This window comes from Ostrea edulis, chromosome 4 (assembly GCF_947568905.1).
Source record: "Ostrea edulis chromosome 4, xbOstEdul1.1, whole genome shotgun sequence".
In the NCBI taxonomy this organism is placed as follows: Eukaryota; Metazoa; Mollusca; class Bivalvia; order Ostreida; family Ostreidae; genus Ostrea; species Ostrea edulis.
Genome location: NC_079167.1, coordinates 83,789,441 through 83,813,680, shown reverse-complemented (window position 1 = coordinate 83,813,680; position 24,240 = coordinate 83,789,441). Strand labels below are relative to the sequence as shown.

At 35.8% G+C, this 24,240-nt stretch overlaps 1 protein-coding gene across 1 annotated transcript in view; it reads left to right on the top strand.

The window, feature by feature from the left end:
* The window catches only part of LOC125669196 (uncharacterized), a 66,493-nt gene that overhangs the window by 35,615 nt on the left and 6,638 nt on the right, over window positions 1–24,240 (top strand). Inside the window, exons 14-28 of the mRNA XM_056161512.1 lie at window positions 1,145–1,190; window positions 1,375–1,464; window positions 2,090–2,233; window positions 4,194–4,265; window positions 6,148–6,231; window positions 6,928–7,029; window positions 7,574–7,747; window positions 8,234–8,391; window positions 9,970–10,147; window positions 11,026–11,120; window positions 13,634–13,805; window positions 14,319–14,429; window positions 16,740–16,889; window positions 17,740–17,877; window positions 18,171–18,324. Coding sequence (XP_056017487.1) covers window positions 1,145–1,190; window positions 1,375–1,464; window positions 2,090–2,233; window positions 4,194–4,265; window positions 6,148–6,231; window positions 6,928–7,029; window positions 7,574–7,747; window positions 8,234–8,391; window positions 9,970–10,147; window positions 11,026–11,120; window positions 13,634–13,805; window positions 14,319–14,429; window positions 16,740–16,889; window positions 17,740–17,877; window positions 18,171–18,324 — 1,868 coding nt within the window. The remainder of the gene's footprint in view (window positions 1–1,144; window positions 1,191–1,374; window positions 1,465–2,089; window positions 2,234–4,193; window positions 4,266–6,147; window positions 6,232–6,927; window positions 7,030–7,573; window positions 7,748–8,233; window positions 8,392–9,969; window positions 10,148–11,025; window positions 11,121–13,633; window positions 13,806–14,318; window positions 14,430–16,739; window positions 16,890–17,739; window positions 17,878–18,170; window positions 18,325–24,240) is intronic.

Genomic DNA, 24,240 nt, shown 5'->3' with positions numbered 1-24,240 from the left:
GTAAATTATCATTCATATCAAACATAAAACTTACAAACTGTAAATTATCATTCATATCAAACATAAAACTTACAAACTGTAAATTATCATTCATATCAAACATAAAACTTACAAACTGTAAATTATCATTCATACCAAACATAAAACTTACAAACTGTAAATTATCATTCATATCAAACATAGAACTTACAAACTGTAAATTATCATTCATACCAAACATAAAACTTACAAACTGTAAATTATCATTCATATCAAACATAGAACTTACAAACTGTAAATTATCATTCATATCAAACATAAAACTGACAAACTGTAAATTATCATTCATACCAAACATTGAACTTACAAACTGTAAATTATCATTCACACAACAATCAAACATTGAACGTGCAGACTGAGCTAGCAGTGAGGTACACGCATATTGATTATGTTGCTATAAAGCATACAGAGGCTTATTCTTGTCTTCTTTGATTTGAAAATTAAGTGATCAGAAATCTTAACTACTGCATTTAAACAGCATAACATTAATAATAATCAGCCATTTTTTTTAAAAGTGATTCAGAGAAAGTGCTATACTTCTTAGTTGTCAGGATAAATGGCACATATCTCTGCTGCAAATCTCCAATCTTCTTTCACTGGGTAGTTTGAATTACTTGATGATATCATCTTTTGATTGACCTCTACACCAGTCTGATAATTACAGCTAAATGCCATGGACATTAGAACAAAACTTAGAATGAAGAGAAGTCCAAAAGAATGAAAGTTAAAACCTCATTTATGACAATTTTTAGGATGCACTCCTGATATCATAACATTTATGACCATTTTTAGGATCCACCCCTGATATCATAACATACAATCATGACGATTTTTAGGATCCACCCCTGATGATATTGTAACATTTTTGGCATATATTGCTGTGGAGTTTTTTATTTTGATTATTGTTTTTTGTCCTCATTCTTTTACAAGAATTTCATGCCTCATGATGATGCACTTTCACCTTTTTAAAACCATGTTTTATTTGATTTCTTGTTGATTATTATCAGATTGCTGGATGATTTCTTGTTGATTATTATCAGATTGCTGGATGATTTCTTGTTGATTATTATCAGATTGCTGGATGATTTCTTGTTGATTATTATCAGATTGCTGGAAGCCACATTGGTGTGTATGAAGCTTACTACAAACAGGTATTTATAGAATTTCAATAAGTACTCAAGAGGAACAGTTTAACTTGTAATAGAAATACACATATCTTGATTTTATATTGGGGAACATTACTGTTATGAATGGGGACATTGTAATTATTTTTTTAATACTTGTAATAGACACACTACACAAATGCTTCCTTGTTTTCATTTTATCCTCTTACAGTCAGATCCCAACAATTCAGGAAGTATCGGAGCTCTCGATGCGGCAAACTTCCTCAAAAAGTCCTCGTTACAGGACACAGTTCTCTCTCAGGTCAGACTAAAACCCAGAGGTCCAGTAATGACAAGTAAACCAGCTCTCAAGACCAGACACTGAGAATGGACTGCAGTCTTGATTTTGATTACTAGTATCTCAAAATTTATGTAGCACAGATGTTTAAAACAAACTGCTAGTTTATTTAATAAAAAATGCAAATATATATTGAAAATTTCATTTGTTTTATAAAAATTATTTCTAAAGTCAGTTAGATTTGAAATTTAAACTTGAGTCTATTCTCAGTTTATGATCTTGAGACCAGAACATTTTGATATTCCTAGTATCGTGTGCATGTTTACAAAATTTGATTCCATGGGACATTTTAATATTCCTAGTATCATGTACATGTTTACAAAATTTGATTCCATAGGACAGTTTAATATTCCTAGTATCATGTGCATGTTTACAAAATTTGATTCCACGGGATATTTTAATATTCCTAGTATTGTGTGCATGTTTACTAAATGATTCAACAGCAAACCAGATTATTCAAGGCTTATATAAGAATAGACTTGCTTCCCTGGAAATGAAGTTTAAGAAAGCCTGAAGAGACTGAAGTTTGTATACTAGATACAAATTATAAGCATAAAACAAAATTTTTATACAAAGTTTGTGACTGTAGATATGGGATCTGTCTGACCCCACAGGAAAAGGTTACTTGGAGAAAACAGGGTTCTATGTGGCCCTGAAGTTGGTGGCTCTCGCTCAGAACAACATGGAGGTCAGCATATCAAAACTGACGGAAATGACAGCAGCTCCGAACTTGGTATGATACATGTGTTCAGCATTTAGTACAGATGTACTTGTTTTGTTAAACACTATTCTTCAGAGTGGCTTAGTTGTTGCAGACTTGCAGTTTCGGTGGTATTCATGAAATTGTAATCATGAGTCCCCCATATACAACATTAAGTGAACATTTAGATGACTTGAGTGAAGAAATTTGTGATGGATTGAATTTTCTGCTTTTTGTTCAGTCATGCCGTATAATAGGACACAGAACACAAAATTCTTTTAATCTCAAAATTTGTGTATTTTTTACTAGAAATTAGTTCATTACTGAGCAAAAAAAAAAAAAAAAAAAATCAATAGTCACAAAATTCATTCACAGTACAATTTCAATATTGTTATGGCAACATTAGAGGTAACGATTTATGGGGAGTTTTGTTTTTCTGTGTCAGATTAAGGTGAACTTTGTTCTCTGTATCAGATAATAAGATTAAGGTGAGTTTTGTTCTCTGTAACAGATAATAAGATTAAGGTGAACTTTGTTCTCTGTATCAGATAATAAGATTAAGGTGAGTTTTGTTCTCTGTAACAGATAATAAGATTAAGGTGAACTTTGTTCTCTGTAACAGATAATAAGATTAAGGTGAGTTTTGTTCTCTGTAACAGATAATAAGATTAAGGTGAACTTTGATCTCTGTAACAGATAATAAGATTAAGGTGAGTTTTGTTCTCTGTAACAGATAATAAGATTAAGGTGAACTTTGTTCTCTGTAACAGATAATAATATTAAGGTGAACTTTGATCTCTGTAACAGATAATAAGATTAAGGTGAGTTTTGTTCTCTGTATCAGATAATAAGATTAAGGTGAACTTTGATCTCTGTAACAGATAATAAGATTAAGGTGTTTTGTTCTCTGTAACAGATTATAAGATTAAGGTGTACTTTGTTCTCTGTAACAGATAATAAGATTAAGGTGAGTTTTGTTCTCTGTAACAGATAATAAGATTAAGGTGAACTTTGTTCTCTGTAACAGATAATAAGATTAAGGTGAGTTTTGTTCTCTGTAACAGATAATAAGATTAAGGTGAACTTTGATCTCTGTAACAGATAATAAGATTAAGGTGAACTTTGATCTCTGTAACAGATAATAAGATTAAGGTGAGTTTTGTTCTCTGTAACAGATAATAAGATTAAGGTGAACTTTGTTCTCTGTAACAGATAATAATATTAAGGTGAACTTTGATCTCTGTAACAGATAATAAGATTAAGGTGAGTTTTGTTCTCTGTAACAGATAATAAGATTAAGATGAACTTTGTTCTCTGTAACAGATAATAAGATTAAGGTGAGTTTTGTTCTCTGTAACAGATAATAAGATTAAGGTGAACTTTGATCTCTGTAACAGATAATAAGATTAAGGTGAGTTTTGTTCTCTGTAACAGATAATAAGATTAAGGTGAACTTTGTTCTCTGTAACAGATAATAAGATTAAAGTTAACTTTGTTCTCTGTAACAGATAATAAGATTAAAGTTAACATTGTTCTCTGTAACAGATAATAAGATTAAGGTGAGTTTTGTTCTCTGTAACAGATAATAAGATTAAGGTGAACTTTGATCTCTAATAATGTGAATTCTATGTATTTGTTATCAAGTAAAATTTTATCAAAATGTGTCAATCAGGTATTATATTTCTGAAGTACTGTAATGAATTATTCATTCCTTGTAAACATACATGTAGCATTCATTTTCTTTATGTGACATGCTTGTCTTTAGCAAATACTACAGACATCATGAAAAAAAAAAATCATGCATATTTAGTTATACCCATCATAAAAGGTGTAGGGTCAATCTAATCAAAATCTGATTTTTCTACTTGCTCCAATATTTTTTTAAAAACCCATCTGATTTTAGTTAGATTGGTAGAGTGTGAGTTGACACCTTGTAATGGTGGGATTATTTTTATTTGAGCTGACACCTAATATTAGAAATATTGTTTTACAGGGTCCAATGGAGAGGAAAACAGACTCCCCCACCCCCTCTCCACAGGCTGTGAATGTTCCTTGGGTCATCACAGTAAGTTAAATAGACTCCCCACCCTCTCCTCTCAGGCTCTGAATAGTCTGTGGATCATCACAGTAAGTTAAACAGACTCCCCTACCCCCACCCCTCAGACTTCCCTGGATCATCACAGTAAGTTAAACAGACTCCCCTACCCCCACCCCTCAGACTTCCCTGGATCATCACAGTAAGTTAAACATACCCCCACCCCTCAGACTTCCCTGGATCATCACAGTAAGTTAAACATACCCCCACCCCCACCCCTCAGACTTCCCTGGTTCATCACAGTAAGTTAAACATACCCCCACCCCCACCCCTCAGACTTCCCTGGATCATCACAGTAAGTTAAACAGACTCCCCTACCCCACCCCTCAGACTTCCTTGGATCATCACAGTAAGTTAAACATACCCCCACCCCTCAGACTTCCCTGGATCATCACAGTAAGTTAAACATACCCCCACCCCTCAGACTTCCCTGGATCATCACAGTAAGTTAAACAGACTCCCCTACCCCACCCCTCAGACTTCCCTGGTTCATCACAGTAAGTTAAACATACCCCCACCCCTCAGACTTCCCTGGATCATCACAGTAAGTTAACATTCCATTAAAGTAACAACACTTAGACAACACAAATTCACCCCCAGTAAATGCCCTTGCCCGTGTTAGTGCCTCTACCGCTATATATTGATTAATAAAGAATACACAAACCTGGCCATGATGACTCCAGATTTTTTATGCCCTGTAATAGGAGATGGGAGAATATAGTTTTTGGTTTGTCTGTCTGCAAAAACTTTTGAGTGGATGGTAATAGGGCTTTCATATTTCACAGGTATATTTCTTTTGACAAAACCTTTCATTTAGTACCAAAGGTTTTGACCTCATGACCTTAACCTGGGAGTTTGACTTACTTTTGAAAAACTTTAACATTGGCCTTAACTTTTGAATGGTTAGTGATTGGGTTTTCATATGTCACATGTATTTCATTTGACAAGATCTTTCTCTGGGTACCATGATTACTTTGCTGCCCTGCGGGGGCATCAGTGGTTCACAAACACGTCTTGTTTAGTACTTGTGCACTCCTCGTTCACTACCTCTTCAAAGTTTCCTGACTTCCTGTTTATGTGTTGCTGGTTACTATTGTAAAGAGCTATCTCATTAAACACACTACTGTAAAGAGCTATCTCGTTAATCTCACTACTGTAAAGAGCTATCTCATTAATCACACTACTGTAAAGAGCTATCTCATTAATCACACTACTGTAAAGAGCTATCTCATTAATCTCACTACTGTAAAGAGCTATCTCATTAATCATACTACTGTAAAGAGCTATCTCATTAATCACACTACTGTAAAGAGCTATCTCATTAATCACACTACTGTAAAGAGCTATCTCATTAATCTCACTACTGTAAAGAGCTATCTCATTAATCACACTACTGTAAAGAGCTATCTCATTAATCTCACTACTGTAAAGAGCTATCTCATTAATCACACTACTGTAAAGAGCTATCTCATTAATCTCACTACTGTAAAGAGCTATCTCATTAATCACACTACTGTAAAGAGCTATCTCATTAATCTCACTACTGTAAAGAGCTATCTCATTAATCACACTACTGTAAAGAGCTATCTCATTAATCACACTACTGTAAAGAGCTATCTCATTAATCTCACTACTGTAAAGAGCTATCTCATTAATCACACTACTGTAAAGAGCTATCTCATTAATCTCACTACTGTAAAGAGCTATCTCATTAATCTCACTACTGTAAAGAGCTATCTCATTAATCACACTACTGTAAAGAGCTATCTCATTAATCATATTTCAAAGATTGAAGCAAAACTTAGTAGTTTATTATCATACATGATGAACAAACACTTTTCAAAATTTACAGGATGCTGAGAAGACAAAGTATGACCCAGTTTATAACAGCCTCAGTCCCATTAATAACCGACTGTCCGGCGACAAGGTTAAACCGGTAAGTCACTCATTAACAATCACGACTGTCATGTGACAAGGTTAAACCGGTAAGTCACTCATCAACAATCACGACTGTCATGTGACAAGGTTAAACCGGTAAGTCACTCATCAATAATCATGACTGTCATATGGCAAAGTTAAACCGGTAAGTCACTCATCAATAATCGCGACTGTCATGTGACAAAGTTAAACCGGTAAGTCACTCATCAATAATCGCGACTGTCATGTGACAAAGTTAAACCGGTAAGTCACTCATCAATAATCATGACTGTCATGTGACAAAGTTAAACCGGTAAGTCACTCATCAATAATCATGACTGTCATGTGACAAGGTGAAACCGGTAAGTCACTCATTAACAATCGCGACTGTCATGTGACAAGGAAAAACCGGTAAGTCACTCATTAACAATCACGACTCACATGACAAGGTTAAACCGGTAAGTCACTCATCAGTAATCAAAAATGAAAAAGTTTAACTAAAAAGTAAACATAATCTTTGACAATATCTGTATGGTGACAAGGTTTGACTAATAGATAAATGACTTTGTCTACTGACAAGCTTATCCGCTTTTGAATTAACAGTTGCTACTCTGACGCATATTGGTGAATGATTTTAAAACAGAATCTGTGTCGGATGATTATCTTGAAATAAATTTGAATGATGAAATAAACAGGTGGTCTTTGTAATTTTCAGATGCTGATAAACTCCAAGCTTCCTATTGAGGTCCTCGGTAAAATCTGGGACCTGAGTGACATTGACAAAGATGGCTTTCTGGACAAAGATGAATTCTATGTAGTATGTAGATATATCAGATGTAAATTGGTCTAGTGGTGTCATTTAATGCTCATCAGGATATGAATAGGTCTAGTGGTGTCATTTTCTGTTTATTAGGGATTATTTTTGGGTTATTTAGATATTAATAGGTCTAGGGGCATCATTTTATGCTTATCAAGGATTATTTTTAGTTGTTGGGTCAAAGGTTGTGGAGGTAAGAACCTGAGAGCTTGTCAGAATTGAAATGGTTTGCTCATTAAAGGGTGTGTCTTCTACTACTAAGACTTTATATATTTGACTTCATATCATTCTTAAGATCTCAGCTCACAGTTAAAAACAGAGGTTTCCTGGATCAAATCATTCCCAGTTAGTCCTTTAGAGAAACACACTTAAAACTTTAATACCAACAATGATGATTTGTGAAGTCATTATTTGAGGCCAAGAGCAGCTTTTGCTACAGAAAATTCAAAGTCATCATACTTTGCTGATTTGTGGTATAAACATCGTAAATTTTCACATGGACATCAGTGCATTTACTGATAAAGATTGGTTGGTTTCTTTTCAGTGCATGCATTTGGTTTACAAGGCCCTGGACAAGAATCCTGTGCCCCAGACCCTGCCCCCACAGCTGGTACCACCCTCTAAGCGCACAAAGACTGGCCCGGTCATCGGGGGAGTCCAGGTCCTGCCATCAATTGGAGCCAGGGATTCACCAGTCCAGCGGTCAGACTCCCCAGCAGTAAGTCTAAGGGACCTGGGTCTGATGTCACAGAGACCCAGCTCTTATTAAAAAAATATCTCCTGTGTACAATCCAACGGTCAGACTCTGTGCAAGGTGCTCTTAGTGAGAAAGTTCTCAGTGAAAATGTTAATGCCTGTAGGCCTCTTGTTTCAAAGTTGACCAAATAAAAACCAAATGGTATATTCTGAAGCTAAAATTCTTATTTTCTTTTTTAAATTTGCACAAGTTTTACAAAATGGAAATTTAAAAGATGCGGATATTTGTATTTACATACAGAATCAATAGTCCTTATCTGATTTTTCATTTGTGGACTGGTTGGCGTTGACAGAGCTGCATTTTTTAAACTGGTATACATGTAGTTAGATATAAACCAAACATATACATGTATTTCATCCATGTGTATGTAAATGTATTTTGTGGGTTGCTCTCATGTAAAACATGAATTTATTTAGGTTGGCCTTAACTAGTATGTATTTCTTTCAGATGACCTTGCAGTGGGTAGTGAATCCTGTGGATAAGATGAAGTATAACCAAATGTTTAAGACGGTCGACACTGACTTGGACGGCTTGGTATCAGGGGAGGAGATCCGCCCCATACTTATTCAGAGTGGTCTCCCCAACACAACTCTTGCCCACATCTGGTGAGAATCATTAGGAGTGTGTTCAAGTTCGCTGTTCTCGTTCTCCATTCTTAGAATCACAAATGACAAGAACATGTACGCATGAATCGGAACGTGTTCTTGTTCTTCGACCACACTACCTACAGAGGTGGTGTGAGGTCTTGCACCTCAAACCCGTTCTGGGATTGCGTACTTGGCGTTCGGGATCGACAGGAATATGTACATATGCAAAGAAACGCAATCTCGAACACACTCTAGGAGTTCATCTCCAGTTGTCCTGTAAAATTTAGAGATTAGTTGTACTGTAAACTGCCCATTTGGTATCTGTTCTTTAGGATTTTCAGGCAATATAAGGCCAAAAAAAATTAATCAATAGTTCCTCAACTAAAAACTATATATTAATTTTGTTTCGCCTAATGGGGGCAATATAGCGAGGGAGCATTGTATAGCGCTCTGTTCAAAATAAATCTGAATTCTAGTAAGAGAACCTTTTGAAGTTATACTGGCATTGAAAAATAAACCCTCTGGAAGTAAATCAGAGTGACCTGCCCCTGCTTTAAGAATGCTTTATCCCAATATTTGACATTTGCTTTAAATTCCTGGAAAGCATAAAGCCTCTATAGGACGTATTAGTATTGCGACAATATTGATACATTTCTGAATGTTTTTGGAAAACTCGCATTTAAAATGAATATACTGTAATATTTGCATTTGATGTTTTAAGAAAGTTTTCCTGACATGACACTTTGTAGTTTATACCCTCATGTATTTTCAAAAATATTACATTCTACGGCCTCCGTGGCCGAGTGGTCAGAGCATTGCGCTCAAAATCACATGGCCTCTCACCTCTGGTCAACGCGGGTGGAATCCTGCTTGCGCCAATAAGTGCAAAAGTTTCCCAGTTTACTTGCGGAAGGTCAGGGGTCTCTTCCCAGGTACATTGTATCTGGGTTCTCTCTTCCACCGATAAAAACTGGGCGCCACCAGATAACTGAAAATTGTTGAGTGTAGCGGAAAACAGCAAAACAATCAATCAACATTCTACTTTCATTTCTTTCGGAATTTCCAGTCGTTGAAATAGATGTATTATATTATAAAGAATCATATGTGCATTGTTGACAACTACATCACATTCATGAGAAAATGGCTATCATTACAATTGGTACCGATATCAAAGGCAAAAACATTGGGAATGTGAATGTATTATAATGAATGCTGTAAAGTCTTTTGGAGCATGAATTGATTTGACAATTTGTAACTGGTTTTCCTGTGTAAAGACTTTTATTAAAACTATGACTTGATTTGATAATTTTTAACGGCTTTTCTTGTGTTCAGACTTTATCATATGAATTGATTTGACAATTTTTAATGGCTTTTCTTGTGTTCAGACTTTATCAGATGAAATGATTTGACAATTTTTAATGGCTTTTCTTGTGTTCAGACTTTATCAGAACATGAATTGATTTGACAGTCTTTAACTGGTTTTCCTGTGTTCAGACTTTATGTGATCGAATAATTTTTAACTGGTTCTCCTGTCTGCAGAACTTATGTGAACATGAATTGATAGAATATTTTTTTAACTGGTTCTCCTGTCTGCAGGACTTTATGTGACACAAACAATGTAGGGAAGATAAACTCAGAGCAGTTTGCCCTGGCCATGTACCTTGTACAGCAGAAACTGAAGGGGATTGATCCCCCCGCCAGCCTCACACCGGAGATGATGCCACCCTCCATGCGGCCCAAGGGGAGCACAGACACCACTCAGTTTGGAGTCACGGTGAGTCAGATTGTTTTCTATTGGTCATTTCTATTTTTGGAGTCACGGTAAGGCAGATGGTTTTCTGCTGGTGATTTCTATTTTGAATGTCTATTGATGGCGGAAATAGTTAATGTGGAGATTCTTTTGAACTGAAAAAAAAAACATAAGAGAAAGAAAGTTTGGTTATGTAAGTAGGTGTTTTTATGTTGACTAGTTAGAGAACAGAACGGGGGAGTAGGGTTAGATGCCAAAATTAAGGTACGGAGAAAATGTTAACAAAATCAAACAAGTAATTTTTTTAGGATCTCCGGTGAATGTTTTGAATTTGCATTCAGATGAGAGACATAAATACTGGGAGCAAATTATATTATTGTGGCACAGTTTCTGCAACATTACTAATTCACCAAATATATCTCTGAACATTGTCGGGAAATATCAGGAAGATTTGTTGTTTTTATAAATTGGCAATCCCACTGTTTGGAAAGTAAAATCTCTTGAAAAATTCCTAATTTATGGTATGTATGTGAGACTTTCAATGATCATTTTCCTGATTTATATGTATGTGAGACTTTTGATGATCATTTTCCTGATTTATGATTTGTATGTGAGACTTTTGATGATCATTTTCCTGATTTATGATATGTATGTGAGATTTTTGACGATCATTTTCCTGATTTATGGTATGTATGTGAGATTTGTGATGATTATTTTCCTCGTTTACGATAGGTATGTGAGACTTTTGATGATAATTTTCCTGATTTATAATATGTATGTGAGATTTTTTATCATAATTTTCCTGATTTATGATATGCATGTGAGATTTTTGACGATCATTTTCCTGATTTATTGTATGTATGTGAGATTTTTGACGATAATTTGATGAATGATTTGAACAGGATGGGGTGAACGCAGGCCCGTATGGACACGTGGCGGATTCTTCAGCCATTAAAGAACTGGACATCATCACTAAAGAAATTGAAGACATGAAAAGGTAGGCTTCTGTATCATAAGGATTCTTTTTTAGTCCCCTACCAACAAAGTCGAAGGGGACTCTAGGTTTGTGCTATCACCGTAAGTCCGTCTATCAGTTCAGTTTTCCACACTTTTTTTCTCTATTCCTGCAAATATTTATTTGATATTTGGTACGTTGCTTTGCCATAACAAATTACAGATCATTTTTGAATTTGGTCTCAGTCCATTGATTTTTCACCTAGTTAAGGCCTTTGAACTTAGAAAAATAGCATAAATTATCAGTTTTCCACACTTTTTTTTGTTGTGCTTGCAGATATTCAGTTAATATTTAGTACATTGCTTTGCCATAACCAGTTACAGATCAAGTTCGAATTTCGTCTCGGTCCGTTGATTTTTCATTAAGTTATGGCCCTTGGACTTAGAAAAAGAGCATGAATTATTAATTTACATCCAAGTTACTTATTTCTGTAGATAAGAGTACTTCACTCATTAAAATTTCTAGCATAGTAATACAACAATGTAGCTAAATTATTCATGATTACCTACATTCTGCAGTTTATTGACTTGGTTAAAGAACTAAACCTAATTATAAATTCGCCTTTTTTCCTGTCTAGTCTCTACTCGAATAGCAATTGATTTCCAACCATTCCTCTCCTGGTTCCCCAATTTTCCCTTTTACCATAACCTATATAATGAACTCTGATATTGTTGTGGTACAGTAAGTTTTGCAACCGGTAGGGGACTATGTATTGCCATGCAATACTCTCAGATTGCCTGTTCATTGTTGATGGCCAGAATATACAGGATTCTTTTGATAGATTGTGTATACTTAAGGATTGGATACTGGAATACCCACCCTTGTAAAAGTGGATATTAAATCACTGAGATTAATTCGATATGAAATGAAGGAAATTATTACTTATTAGGTTTTTAACTGACTGTCTACGGAAATGTATCTCATAGATTGATCAACCCAATATATATCCGTGGACAGTCAGTTAAAAACCTAATTAGTGATTGATTTTCTCAAGGACCATTATGTGACAAAAAGTCAACATATGGACAAGAACTGATTATCACAATATTGAATGTAAAGGCGAAAGTGAACAATAAATGATAAATCAAGAATATCGTATGCAACAGTGCATGTGTTTCATTCTGTTAACAAAATTCCCATCCACAGTATTTGTGTCTACAAACAGTTCTAAAAATTGAAATTTCAATAATTCAGTGGTTACAATGGCAAGGTGCACGTCAGTGTCCAATATTAAGAGTTTTGAACAACCCCCTGCACTCTCGCCTTTAACCATCAAGTAGTCTTTGAAAACCCTTGCAACATCTCTGTTCACTTTCAATTCTGTGTTCTCGAGCGAGACCTTTTTGATGCAAACACTAACAAATCTGACATCGCACAAAGGGCCGCTACTCCAGTTTAAAACTTTAAGTTTCCGTTACAGTAGATGAGGTCCCTGACAGGGATGTGTATGACTTACAAGATAAATGATGGATAGAAACACATACGTATTCCTCCATATTGCCGACTATAAGATCTACCGGCCAGACATAGTGAGATGGACGGCAATCATGTGGCACAATTAAATCAATGAAAAAGCGAAATTTTAGTCCGAGGGAAACTGATAATTTTATATTAGGTTACTGAGATGAGGTTGATTTTGAATCATTTAGATGAATTTGATTTTACCGTATTTCGGATAATTTTGGCTTGCTGTAAATGTTTGCTCTTTTGGGGAATTCGGAAAATTCACTGAGAATAAAAGTCCCAAAATTTATTTTCATATATTGAATCATACATTTGTTAAATGTGATGTCGCTAAAATATAGAGCACTAAGATTTTAAACTGCTTGTACTTCTTTGAGAAAAATATGTCAAATATTGCCAATGTCAAAATTACCTAATATACAGTAGATTGCTGCTATTGTTTTAATATTAAATCATATTTTTAAATCACAAGAGTTATTATTATTGTTATTAAATTGCTGTGATTATTTTGATATTAAGGAGGAATGCTACACTGGAGAAATTTGATATGAATGAAAAATGGTGGGCATGTACAACAATATTTTGAAATTGAAAACTTTCAAATTCACTTATTTAGTCAAAAATACAGTTTTAGTAGAATGTAATCTAAAAAAAAAAAAATTAAAACCCTGCTGGACTCAAACCCGCGATCTACAGTTCAGCAGTTGAAAAGCTCTAACTTACTGAGCTGCTTGGCTAGGCAATTTTAAAAATCTATAAGTAATCAACAAATATTGCTGATATTTATCTCTGTTTTAAAAGGAAGTCGACAATTATGATGATTTAGTATGCCTCCTTAAATCACAGAGATTATTTTGATATTAGATCACAGAGATTATTTCGACATTGAATCACTGAGATGAACTTATTTTTTGTAAAAACCATTAACTTACAAAAGTATTCCCTTTATACTGGTATTATCTTGTTTATACTGGTATTTTCTTGTTTATACTGGTATTATTTTGTTTATACTGGTATTATCTTGTTTATAGGGAGAAGTTGCATTTGGAGAGAGATAATGCTCAGACTGAGGCGGACATGAAGATCTGTAACGGTGAAGTAGTCATGTTACAGAAGGAACTGGACGCCATCACAGCCACACTACAACAGCTTGAGAACCAGAAAGAGCAGGCACAGAAATGTTTGGATGAGCTTGATGAAAAGGTAAGATGTCTACAACGAACCAGAAAGAAAGGTGCAAATGTCTGAGCGAGAGCTGGAGGAAAATGATGGAAATTTACAGTCTGAGGGAGCTGGAGGGGAAAGTGGGAAATTTACAGTCTGAGTGAGCTAAAGGAGACGGTGAGATATTTACAGTGTACAGGAGGTGGAGAACCAGATAGAACAAATACAGAAATGTCTGGATGAGTTTGTCAAAAAGGTAAAATACTTAAAGTACTGGAAAATCAGAGGGAACAGGTGAAGAACTGCCTGTAGAGGAAGTCAACTTAAAGGCAAGATATCTCAGAGGGACGGGTGAAGAAATGTCCAGACAAACTCAACTTAAATGTAAGATATCTACAGTCTATCTCAAGTGGGGAACCAGAAAGAAAGGTGCAGAAATGTTTGGACAAGCAGGACAGAGAATTAAATAAACATTATGGCTCCTGGATCTCTTGCTGTTACTTGTCATATAAAAAGAAAGCGAGAACAAAATCAGTATACTTTTATTCTCAGAAATCCAGCTTGGAGAGTAATGTTCGAGATCTGAATGAGAAATGTGAGGTGGAACTGAAGAGTATCGAGGAGTTGCGGTCTCAGATCAACAACAGGGAGCAGTCGGTGCAGGTAGGGTTTATCATGAATACTCATCGCATGCACATAGAGTAGTCTGTGCAAATAGGATTTATCATGAAAAATCATCACATAAACAGGGTGCAGTTTGCAGATATATAATCTTATGAATATTTTAGCCATTGTTGACCCCCCCCCCCCCCCCCCCCCCCACTCCCTGCTGATGGGTGTAACTACTCCCCCAACCCGTATACTGAAGTGTCTGGTAAGTTTTTGGTATAATCAATCCCACAGAGAGGTGGATTCCCTATGTATTTGTTTAAATCCTTTATAAAATTCAATATCACTTACTTTAACTCAGTAAGCAAGAAAATCACCTACTCTGAAATTGTTTAATTTTGATGAAAGTATTTTGACCACTAATGTAAGAAATACATGTATATACTCAAAATACTGTACAGTCTTATCCAGAATACTGTACACAGTCTTATCCTGAATACTGTACACAGTCTTATCTGGAATACTGTACACAGTCTTATCCAGAATACTGTACACAGTCTTATCTGGAATACTGTACACAGTCTTATCCAGAATACTGTACACAGTCTTATCTAGAATACTGTACACAGTCTTATCTAGAATACTGTACACAGTCTTATCTTGAATACTGTACACAGTCTTATCTGGAATACTGTACACAGTCTTATCCTCAATACTGTACACAGTCTTATCTAGAAAACTGTACACAGTCTTATCTGGAATACTGTACACAGTCTTATCTAGAATACTGTACACAGTCTTATCTGGAATACTGTACACAGTCTTATCTGGAATACTGTACACAGTCTTATCCAGAATACTGTACACAGTCTTATCTAGAATGCTGTACACAGTCTTATCTAGAATACTGTACACAGTCTTATCTAGAATACTGTACACAGTCTTATCTAGAATACTGTACACAGTCTTATCCAGAATACTGTACACAGTCTTATCCTCAATACTGTACACAGTCTTATCTAGAAAACTGTACACAGTCTTATCTGGAATACTGTACACAGTCTTATCTAGAATACTGTACACAGTCTTATCTAGAATACTGTACACAGTCTTATCTAGAATACTGTGTTACTGTACACAGTCTTATCTAGAATACTGTGTTACTGTACACAGTCTTATCTAGAATACTGTACACAGTCTTATTATGTCTCCCGTCTTCCAGGGGGAGACATACTGTCTTTGTACTTTCTGTCCTTCCATCCATCCGTCCTTCTGTCTGTCACAAAATCTTGTGAACGCTTCTCCTCCTACATGGCTTATCAGATAGACCTCAAACTTTGTACAATGCTTCATTCCCATTTGTAGATGTGCATATTGTTAGGACACAGTCTTATCCAGAATACTGTACACAGTCTTATCCAATTATTTTCCTAAAAGTTATAGTGGATCTAAGAGGGATGGAGGCTGTAAAATAGGTTGTGAATACTTCTCCTCCTATATGACTTATCGGGTAGACTTGAAACTTTGTACAATGCTTCATTGCCATTTGTAGATGTGCATATTGTTAGGATAGGAGGATCCAATTATTTTTCAAAAAAGTTATAATTGATCTAAGAGGGGTGAAGGATGTAAAATAGTTTGTGAACACTTCTCCTATATGGCTTATCTGATAGATTTGAAACCTTGTACAGTGCTTCATTGCCATATATGGATGTGTATATTGTTGGGACAGGAGGATCCAATTATTTTCCTAAAAGTTACAGTGGATCTAAGAGGGGTGGAGGATGTAAAATAGCTTGTGAACGCTTCTCCTCCTATATGGCTTTTCGGAGTTCATAATGTCTATGTTCCTGCCCATGTTTTCTCCTCCATACCATGCTGTACATTAAGGGGAGGTGATTTCATTCGGTGCACTTCCAATTTGGGGAGCTGGGGAGACATTTGCTTTTCATAAAAACAATCTCTTGTTCAGCTTCAAATTTTAAGTCTTTCTATGTGCTACTTCAGAACAATAAGAAAATTTTAGATTCACACTGTTTTAAATCTGCACACTCTGCTGAAGTGGAATGAGTAAAAAATTAATGGGGGGGGGGTGTGGGAGGGGGGTGTGTGTGAAAATTTAATTACTGCACCCCTTTTCTTATCATAAATGTTACCTTCACCTAACCTCCTCATGCCTGATGCCACATAGGGCATCTACAAAGCATCTCCATTCCTGTTGTTTGCTGCTGTTCTTGCTTTGTTCCATGGCTACCAGCCAGCTTACATATACTCCAAATGTACAGATGTTTTTCTTTCAAAAATAGTTATTCTCTTAAAGAATATTAAGGGAGTTCATCAAAAGCATGAATTTTAATTTTCCAGAACCAAGAGAAAGAGCTTGAGAGATTAAGAATGGAACTGAGTTCTCTAAGGGAGGAAGAATCAAAGATGGAACAGCAGGTGGAGGGTGGAAAGCAACAGCTGGAATTGCTGGTCAAATCACAGGGCGACCTTCAGCTTCAGATATCACAGGTAATACAGGGTAGATACACCAATAGTCTTCACAATGTGAAACCTGCGACACCAGGAATGTGAAACCAGTAATGTTAAACCTGTTTATGACTTTTGTTTTAGAGCTGATTATGAACCAGATGATATGCTAGTCTTGTTTTGGCCAGTTTATGCTTCTTAAACTACAAAAGTTTATTGAAAAAGTTTAATCTTTGCAAACCAGGTTTTATCATCAACATGGACATGTAATATGACACAGAGCAGTTTTGTTACAGCAGCATTTTGAAATCTGTATTGTGATGTCATTTGTGGTGCTATATTGTGTCATACAGCAAATTAGCAAATCCACTTAACATGACATGAAATTATTCTGTATTCACTAAAGTCAGTCAGCAAATCCATAGTATATTACAACCAGAGTTAGATTATATTCTGATACATGGGCATGTATTATCAGGAGAAAAATTACAAGTGTATGGAAAATAATTAAGCAATTTTTCATGAGGGTACCCTTAAAAATGTCAATGACCTCTTCCTTTCAATATCAGAGTAGAAGAGAAGCATTAATATAAGTTTGTCAATCATCATAAAAAAGTAAAGTTAAACTTTTAAAGATATCTTTGTTTACCCTTTTCTGATTTATACTTCAATTTTATATAGGTAGTTATGTCAAATCTTTTTTCTTTTGTGGAGATTTTGCATTTTACATTCAATTTTGACCAGAAATGGACTCTAAATTGGTTTGAAAATAGTCATAGAAAGGTCTGAAAAAAATCTTTTGAGAATAGAAGATTTATTTAAATGATTCAGACGAACAACAATTTAGTTTTGTGCTGAAGGTGTAGTCATGAGGAATGTTTTTCTTTTTAAGAGTCGTCAGAGAGTACAGCATTTAAATGACCAGGAGAGAGGACTAAAGCACAGTGTGGCCAGTCATAGCAGTGTAAACAGTGAGGTGTCCGGCATATTCTCTAACCAACTGCAGGATGATCTCAGCACTAGGGCAACTGTGAGTACTGATTTCATTCACAGTACCAAGGCCTCTGTAAGTACTGATTTCATTCACAGTACCAAGGCCTTTGTAAGTACTGATTTCATTCACAGTACCAAAGCCACTACAAGTACTGATTTGATACGTACTGGTATCAGGACCCCACTAACACATTTCTCCCCCACTAACATTCTTTTCAAGACCCACTAACACGGTTATCGAGACCCCACTTTTTTCCTCAGACCTTTGGTATTTTATGATAAGTGGACAGTCATTTACTTTATGGATATTCATTTCTAGTCTGTTTTCAGCTTGGCAGCCCAGTCAGTACCATCAGCAACTTCAGCATGGGGTCAACGCTTGACGACTTTAAGGAGGACCCGTTTAAGAGTAAAGACGTGTTTGGGGGTGATTCCAGCGGTGGTGGGTCTGATCCATTCCAGAATGATGACCCATTTAAAGAAGGTGGGTTCATTGAAATGCAGATGAAATTTAGAAATGTTTTTGTCTCTGTTATGAAATGGTTGATATGATATTGCCTTTATCTGTTCTCTAGTGTACTGTGTTTGATTTTTAGTGTGTAGTTGTATACAGAAGAGGTTATATGCAGATAAGGGTTAAAGTTTCATTTTAAATTAGTTGATAGACTTTCAGCTTTCAGCCAATGGATTCAATTTTTATAATATTTAGTTTCCATTTACTGAGGGGATATTGAGCAGATATTTAGTGTTTAGTCATTTATTGCCGAATGATAGATTTTAAGTTATGTTCCAATTGACTTACTATCAGCAGAGTTATGGGCCTTGGACTCTGGATGTTGAAAACTGTATAAAATTTGAGTTTTTTCCTTACTCCCCCCCCCCTTTTTTTTCCCCATGCAGATACATGTATTTATATCTGATGATTATTGTGTAGTTCTATATTGATTTGTTTCAGTTTAGGTCTTGTTCCAGTTGACTTACTTTCAGCAAAGTTGTGGCCTTTAGACTTAGAAAATTTCATAGTACATTTAAAATACTTTGAGAATATTTTGTTCATTTTGGCATGGAACAAAAGGAATTTTCTCAAGGAATATCCTTGTACCTGCCAAGTTAAGGCCAAATAAAATTGAAATTACGGTTCTTAAGCCCGCATGCATTCGTTTTTAGGTTTGTCGCATTGCCTATTTTATCGATTTTTCAATAAAATAAAAAGTTGGTAATGCGCTTAGTATCTAGGGGGGAAAATTGGCTTTCATTCTGAATTTTGCATTTTGCATTTGGAATTCTCATGCATCTTTGTATCTTCCGAATCACAGCCACTTAGGTTCATGAGTAAAGGTTATATACAACTTCTTACTCCAATTCAAAAGGTTTCGTAATAGCTTTAAGTGACTGAAAATTGTAAAACCGTCTGCACAAGTATCACAGCCATTTTAGACCGGTGCCACTAATTACCCATATGGACTTCATTATTCCAAATTGTCAAGCACCAATGTTCATGTGGATTGGATACAACTTGACATATCAAGAACTGTGTATCTTTATAAGACTTGTTATTAGCACAATTTGTGCACTTAATTGAATTATTATTTACCAAAATTAATTTTTGAGCTTCTAAATGGTTTTGGGTCACTCACCCTTTTTGGGTATTTAGTGCCACCGGTCAAAATGGCTGTAAAAAGTGAAAGTGCAGATAGTTTTGAAATTTTCAGTCACTTAAAGTTGCAGCTATAACGGAACTCATTTTGTGAATTGGGGTAAGAAATTCGACTTAAAAATGATATCTAATGTTGCACATTTTATGTAATTGCTTGTTGCAATGCACAAACATTCTGTTTAGTGGTACAATGCCAGGGCCCAGCTAAAATTCAGTTACAATAATGGACATTTTTCTGAAATCGTTTCTGCATATCTTGGGAAGTAACCGGAATTTCGGGATGAACTTTGGTAGTAATGTAGATTGTTTATCTGTAAATATTCTAGAATACAGAGTAGAAGTTTATATCATTTCATTTATTGTTGTTCTCATCGGTACACTTGGGTACCCTATATATTTAGAGCTCTGCAGTCTCTAGTTCAGATGACCAGGCCATAAATTCTGTAGCTGATGACCAAGATAAATGAAAGTCTACTGTCTACTACTTAATGATTGTGTCGCCTGCGTTACACGCAGTGGCGACATATAGGGATCACTATCCGTCGTCTTGCGTCGTCGTCTGGCATCGTCGTCGTCGTCACAAAAATTTTCTGTCACACTTTTCTCAAGAACCACATGGGGCAACTCCCTGATATTTGGCACAGAGCATCAGTGTGGCCAACTGTATTGTGTAAGACATTTTCGAATCTGTCGCTTATCAACTTCCTGTTTGCCGGGACTTAAAATTTTTTACAGCAAAAAATTTTTTTGCTGAAGATTTTATTTTATGATTAACTGAAGGACAGTATTTTTATGTACAAAAGGACAGTATTTGTAATTCCCATACTGATGGACAGTATATGTGATTTCAGAACAGCACTAATTATGATTTTTCTTGAGAAACAGTAAATTGGATATATAAAAAGACAACAAGACTAAGCAGTAAACCCAACAGATAATTACTTATGGTTATTACCATTGTCTTGAAGAGCACAGTAACAGGTTGATACATATTTTCAAACATATGTTTTCATTCAGTCTACATTTAATAAATGTCTTAATTTCAAACAGATTCTCCCACAAATTCCATTGCATAATAATGTCTCATCTTTCAATTTCAATTAAGTTATCGTTAAAGAATGTTTAGTAATTCTCAAAACCTTTAAAAGGAGTATTAAACTGACAAAAACCATTTGAATAATTTACTTTTTCAACATTATACGTGATATATTACATATAGAATGAACTAGCAGGCGACACATGTCTTCCGGGGAAGACTTAATACTGCGTTTAGTTATAGAACTTTTACGTTTAAAGTTGTTTTTTTTCCAACAAGTTCGGAATTTCAAAAAAATGCCTCCCTCATTTATTTTATTGCTAATAAAAATGAAAAATACAAAGCCTCCCTCCCTCATCTGTTTTTGAGAAAATTGGTCTGAGAACCAGAGAATTAATTTTAAGTGGCCTAAATGTGTTTGCTGAAGTCCAAGTTATGAGCTAGGTTACAGTTTCAGATGATAATACAGTAAAACTCTGATATAGCGAATTTCTGCGGACACTCTGTAAAAATTCACTATAAGCGTAATTCGCTATATGTTTATAGCGAATTCATAACTAAAATATAACAAATTTGTTATAAAACTGATTTGTTCTACATGTATATCAGTTGTATAAGAAAGCAGCAATCGATATACTTGCGTTTGTATCGTCTCTGAGAGAAATTAAGCCTATGTATTTTCGAGAAGAAATATTTTTATACAAGATATACACACAGATTTATATATGATAATTTATCTTGAGGGGTTATTAAGTCACGTAAGAACATGTTGAAAGAAAAATATCAACAAAATTATTTGCAATACATACGAACAGTCTATCGCAGTTGTCATTTACTTGTAGCTTTACACAAATAAACGAGTGTACGATAAAATAAATGCAATCAAACTTCAAATTTGATTAACGAGAATAGTAAACAATACCGACAATATATTTACTAAATGTATGTGTAAGTATTGTTTTTGTTAACAAACTCTTTTGAAAAAATACAAACAGAAATTTCGTAATAGACGATTGTTAAAAATCACGAGTTTAAAATGAAAAAAAAATCTTTATAAAGGTGATTTTTACGTTCATTTTTAATTCAAGGGGAATATGAATTTACTTTGTTATATCCGTAAATTCGCTATATCCGTGTTCGTTGTAGACGCAGATTTTTATATAGAATATATGAAGAATTTGCCGGGGAAATCGTTTTCTCTTCGCTATAGCCGTAATTTCACTATATCCGTGTTCGCTATATTTGAGTTTTACTGTACTACCAAATGAATGTGTCTTGTGTAGGTGGTGATTCTACAAACACTAGACTTGTGTAGGTGGTGATCCTACAAACACTAGACTTGTGTAGGTGTCCTACAAACACTAGACTTGTGTAGGTGGTGATCCTACCAACACTAGACTTGTGTAGGTGGTGATCCTACAAACACTAGACTTGTGTAGGTGGTGATCCTACCAACACTAGACTTGTGTAGGTGGTGATCCTACAAACACTAGACTTGTGTAGGTGTCCTACAAACACTAGACTTGTGTAGGTGGTGATTCTACAAACACTAGACTTGTGTAGGTGTCCTACAAACACTAGACTTGTGTAGGTGGTGGTCCTACAAACACTAGACTTGTGTAGGTGTCCTACAAATACTAGACTTGTGTAGGTGTCCTACAAACACTAGACTTGTGTAGGTGGTGATCCTACCAACACTAGACTTGTGTAGGTGGTGATCCTACAAACACTAGACTTGTGTAGGTGTCCTACAAACACTAGACTTGTGTAGGTGGTGATCCTACAAACACTAGACTTGTGTAGGTGGTGATCCTACAAACACTAGACTTGTGTAGGTGGTGATCCTACAAACACTAGACTTGTGTAGGTGGTGATCCTACAAACACTAGACTTGTGTAGGTGGTGATCCTACCAACACTAGACTTGTGTAGGTGGAGATTCTACAAACACTAGACTTGTGTAGGTGGTGATCCTACCAACACTAGACTTGTGTAGGTGGTGATCCTACAAACACTAGACTTGTGTAGGTGTCCTACAAACACTAGACTTGTGTAGGTGGAGATTCTACAAACACTAGACTTGTGTAGGTGGTGATCCTACCAACACTAGACTTGTGTAGGTGGTGATCCTACAAACACTAGACTTGTGTAGGTGGTGATCCTACAAACACTAGACTTGTGTAGGTGTCCTACAAACACTAGACTTGTGTAGGTGTCCTACAAACACTAGACTTGTGTAGGTGGTGATCCTACAAACACTAGACTTGTGTAGGTGGAGATTCTACAAACACTAGACTTGTGTAGGTGGTGATCCTACAAACACTAGACTTGTGTAGGTGTCCTACAAACACTAGACTTGTGTAGGTGGTGATTCTACAAACACTAGACTTGTGTAGGTGGTGGTCCTACAAACACTAGACTTGTGTAGGTGTCCTACAAATACTAGACTTGTGTAGGTGGAGATTCTACAAACACTAGACTTGTGTAGGTGTCCTACAAACACTAGACTTGTGTAGGTGTCCTACAAACACTAGACTTGTGTAGGTGAAGATTGTACATATGTTTCCCCTGTTATGTGGAGATTGTACACACTCTGTACATGCAGTGTTTTTATACCCCCCGCAACAAGTTGGGGGGGGGGGGATTATACTGGAATCGGGTTGTCCGTCCGTCCGTCTGTAGATGCAATGGTTTCCGGGCTCTAAAGCATTATCCTTTCCACCTACCGTCACCATATCATATATATGGACTACCCATGGGATGAAGATGTTCCCTATCGATTTTGGGGTCAAAAGGTCAAAGGTCAAGCGCACTGGACATCGAAGTAGCAATATGGTTTCTGGGCTCTAAAGCGTTATCCTTTCCACCTACAGTCACCATATCATACATATGGACTACCCATGCATGGGATGAAGATGTTCTCTATCGATTTTGGGGTCCAAAGGTCAAAGGTCACGCACACTGGACATCAAAGTAGCAATATGGTTTCCATTTAAATTCTTTAACGGCTTTTTTCATCGCATGGAGATGCTGTGTTCCTAGATACCTTTTGGATCATAATACTAAAGTTTTACCTATTACCAACACCCTTTGGGAGATTGGGGTAAGCGGGGGGGGGGGGGGTATTCTTAGTGAGCATTGCTCACAGTACCTCTTGTTTTTTTTCTTATATAACTGGTACCATTAAACAGTACCATTCCCAATGCCAAAAACTGTTGATTTTTCCCAATTTTGAGACTATAAATTCCCAAATCATTTGCCGAAAAATAGACCGCTGACATCGTAATTTACTTAGTCTGAAACGTAACTAAAATGTTCACTTTCGATATTAGATCATGGCAGTGCGCGTGTTTTGTAGAGCTATGACGATTCTAAAACGAGCTTACCATGATTCCTCATGTCTCACAACAGCAAATATTACCGTAAAAAAAATTTGTAAAGAGAGGACTACTTCTTGTTTTGTTCCCTTTTTTTCCCTTTTCATTTAGTTGAAATCATTTGCCGATACAATGGTAGAAAATTCCCAATTTGTTAGATTTTGACACTATTTTTCCCAATTGAATGGGTGCCGGAATCAGTACCAGTGGGTAGAAAAAAATCACTGACATTTTTTATTGTTAAGTGGAGATTGTACACACTCTGTACACGTTTTATTGTTACGTGGAGATTGTACACACTCTACACATTTTATTGTTAAGTGGAGATTGT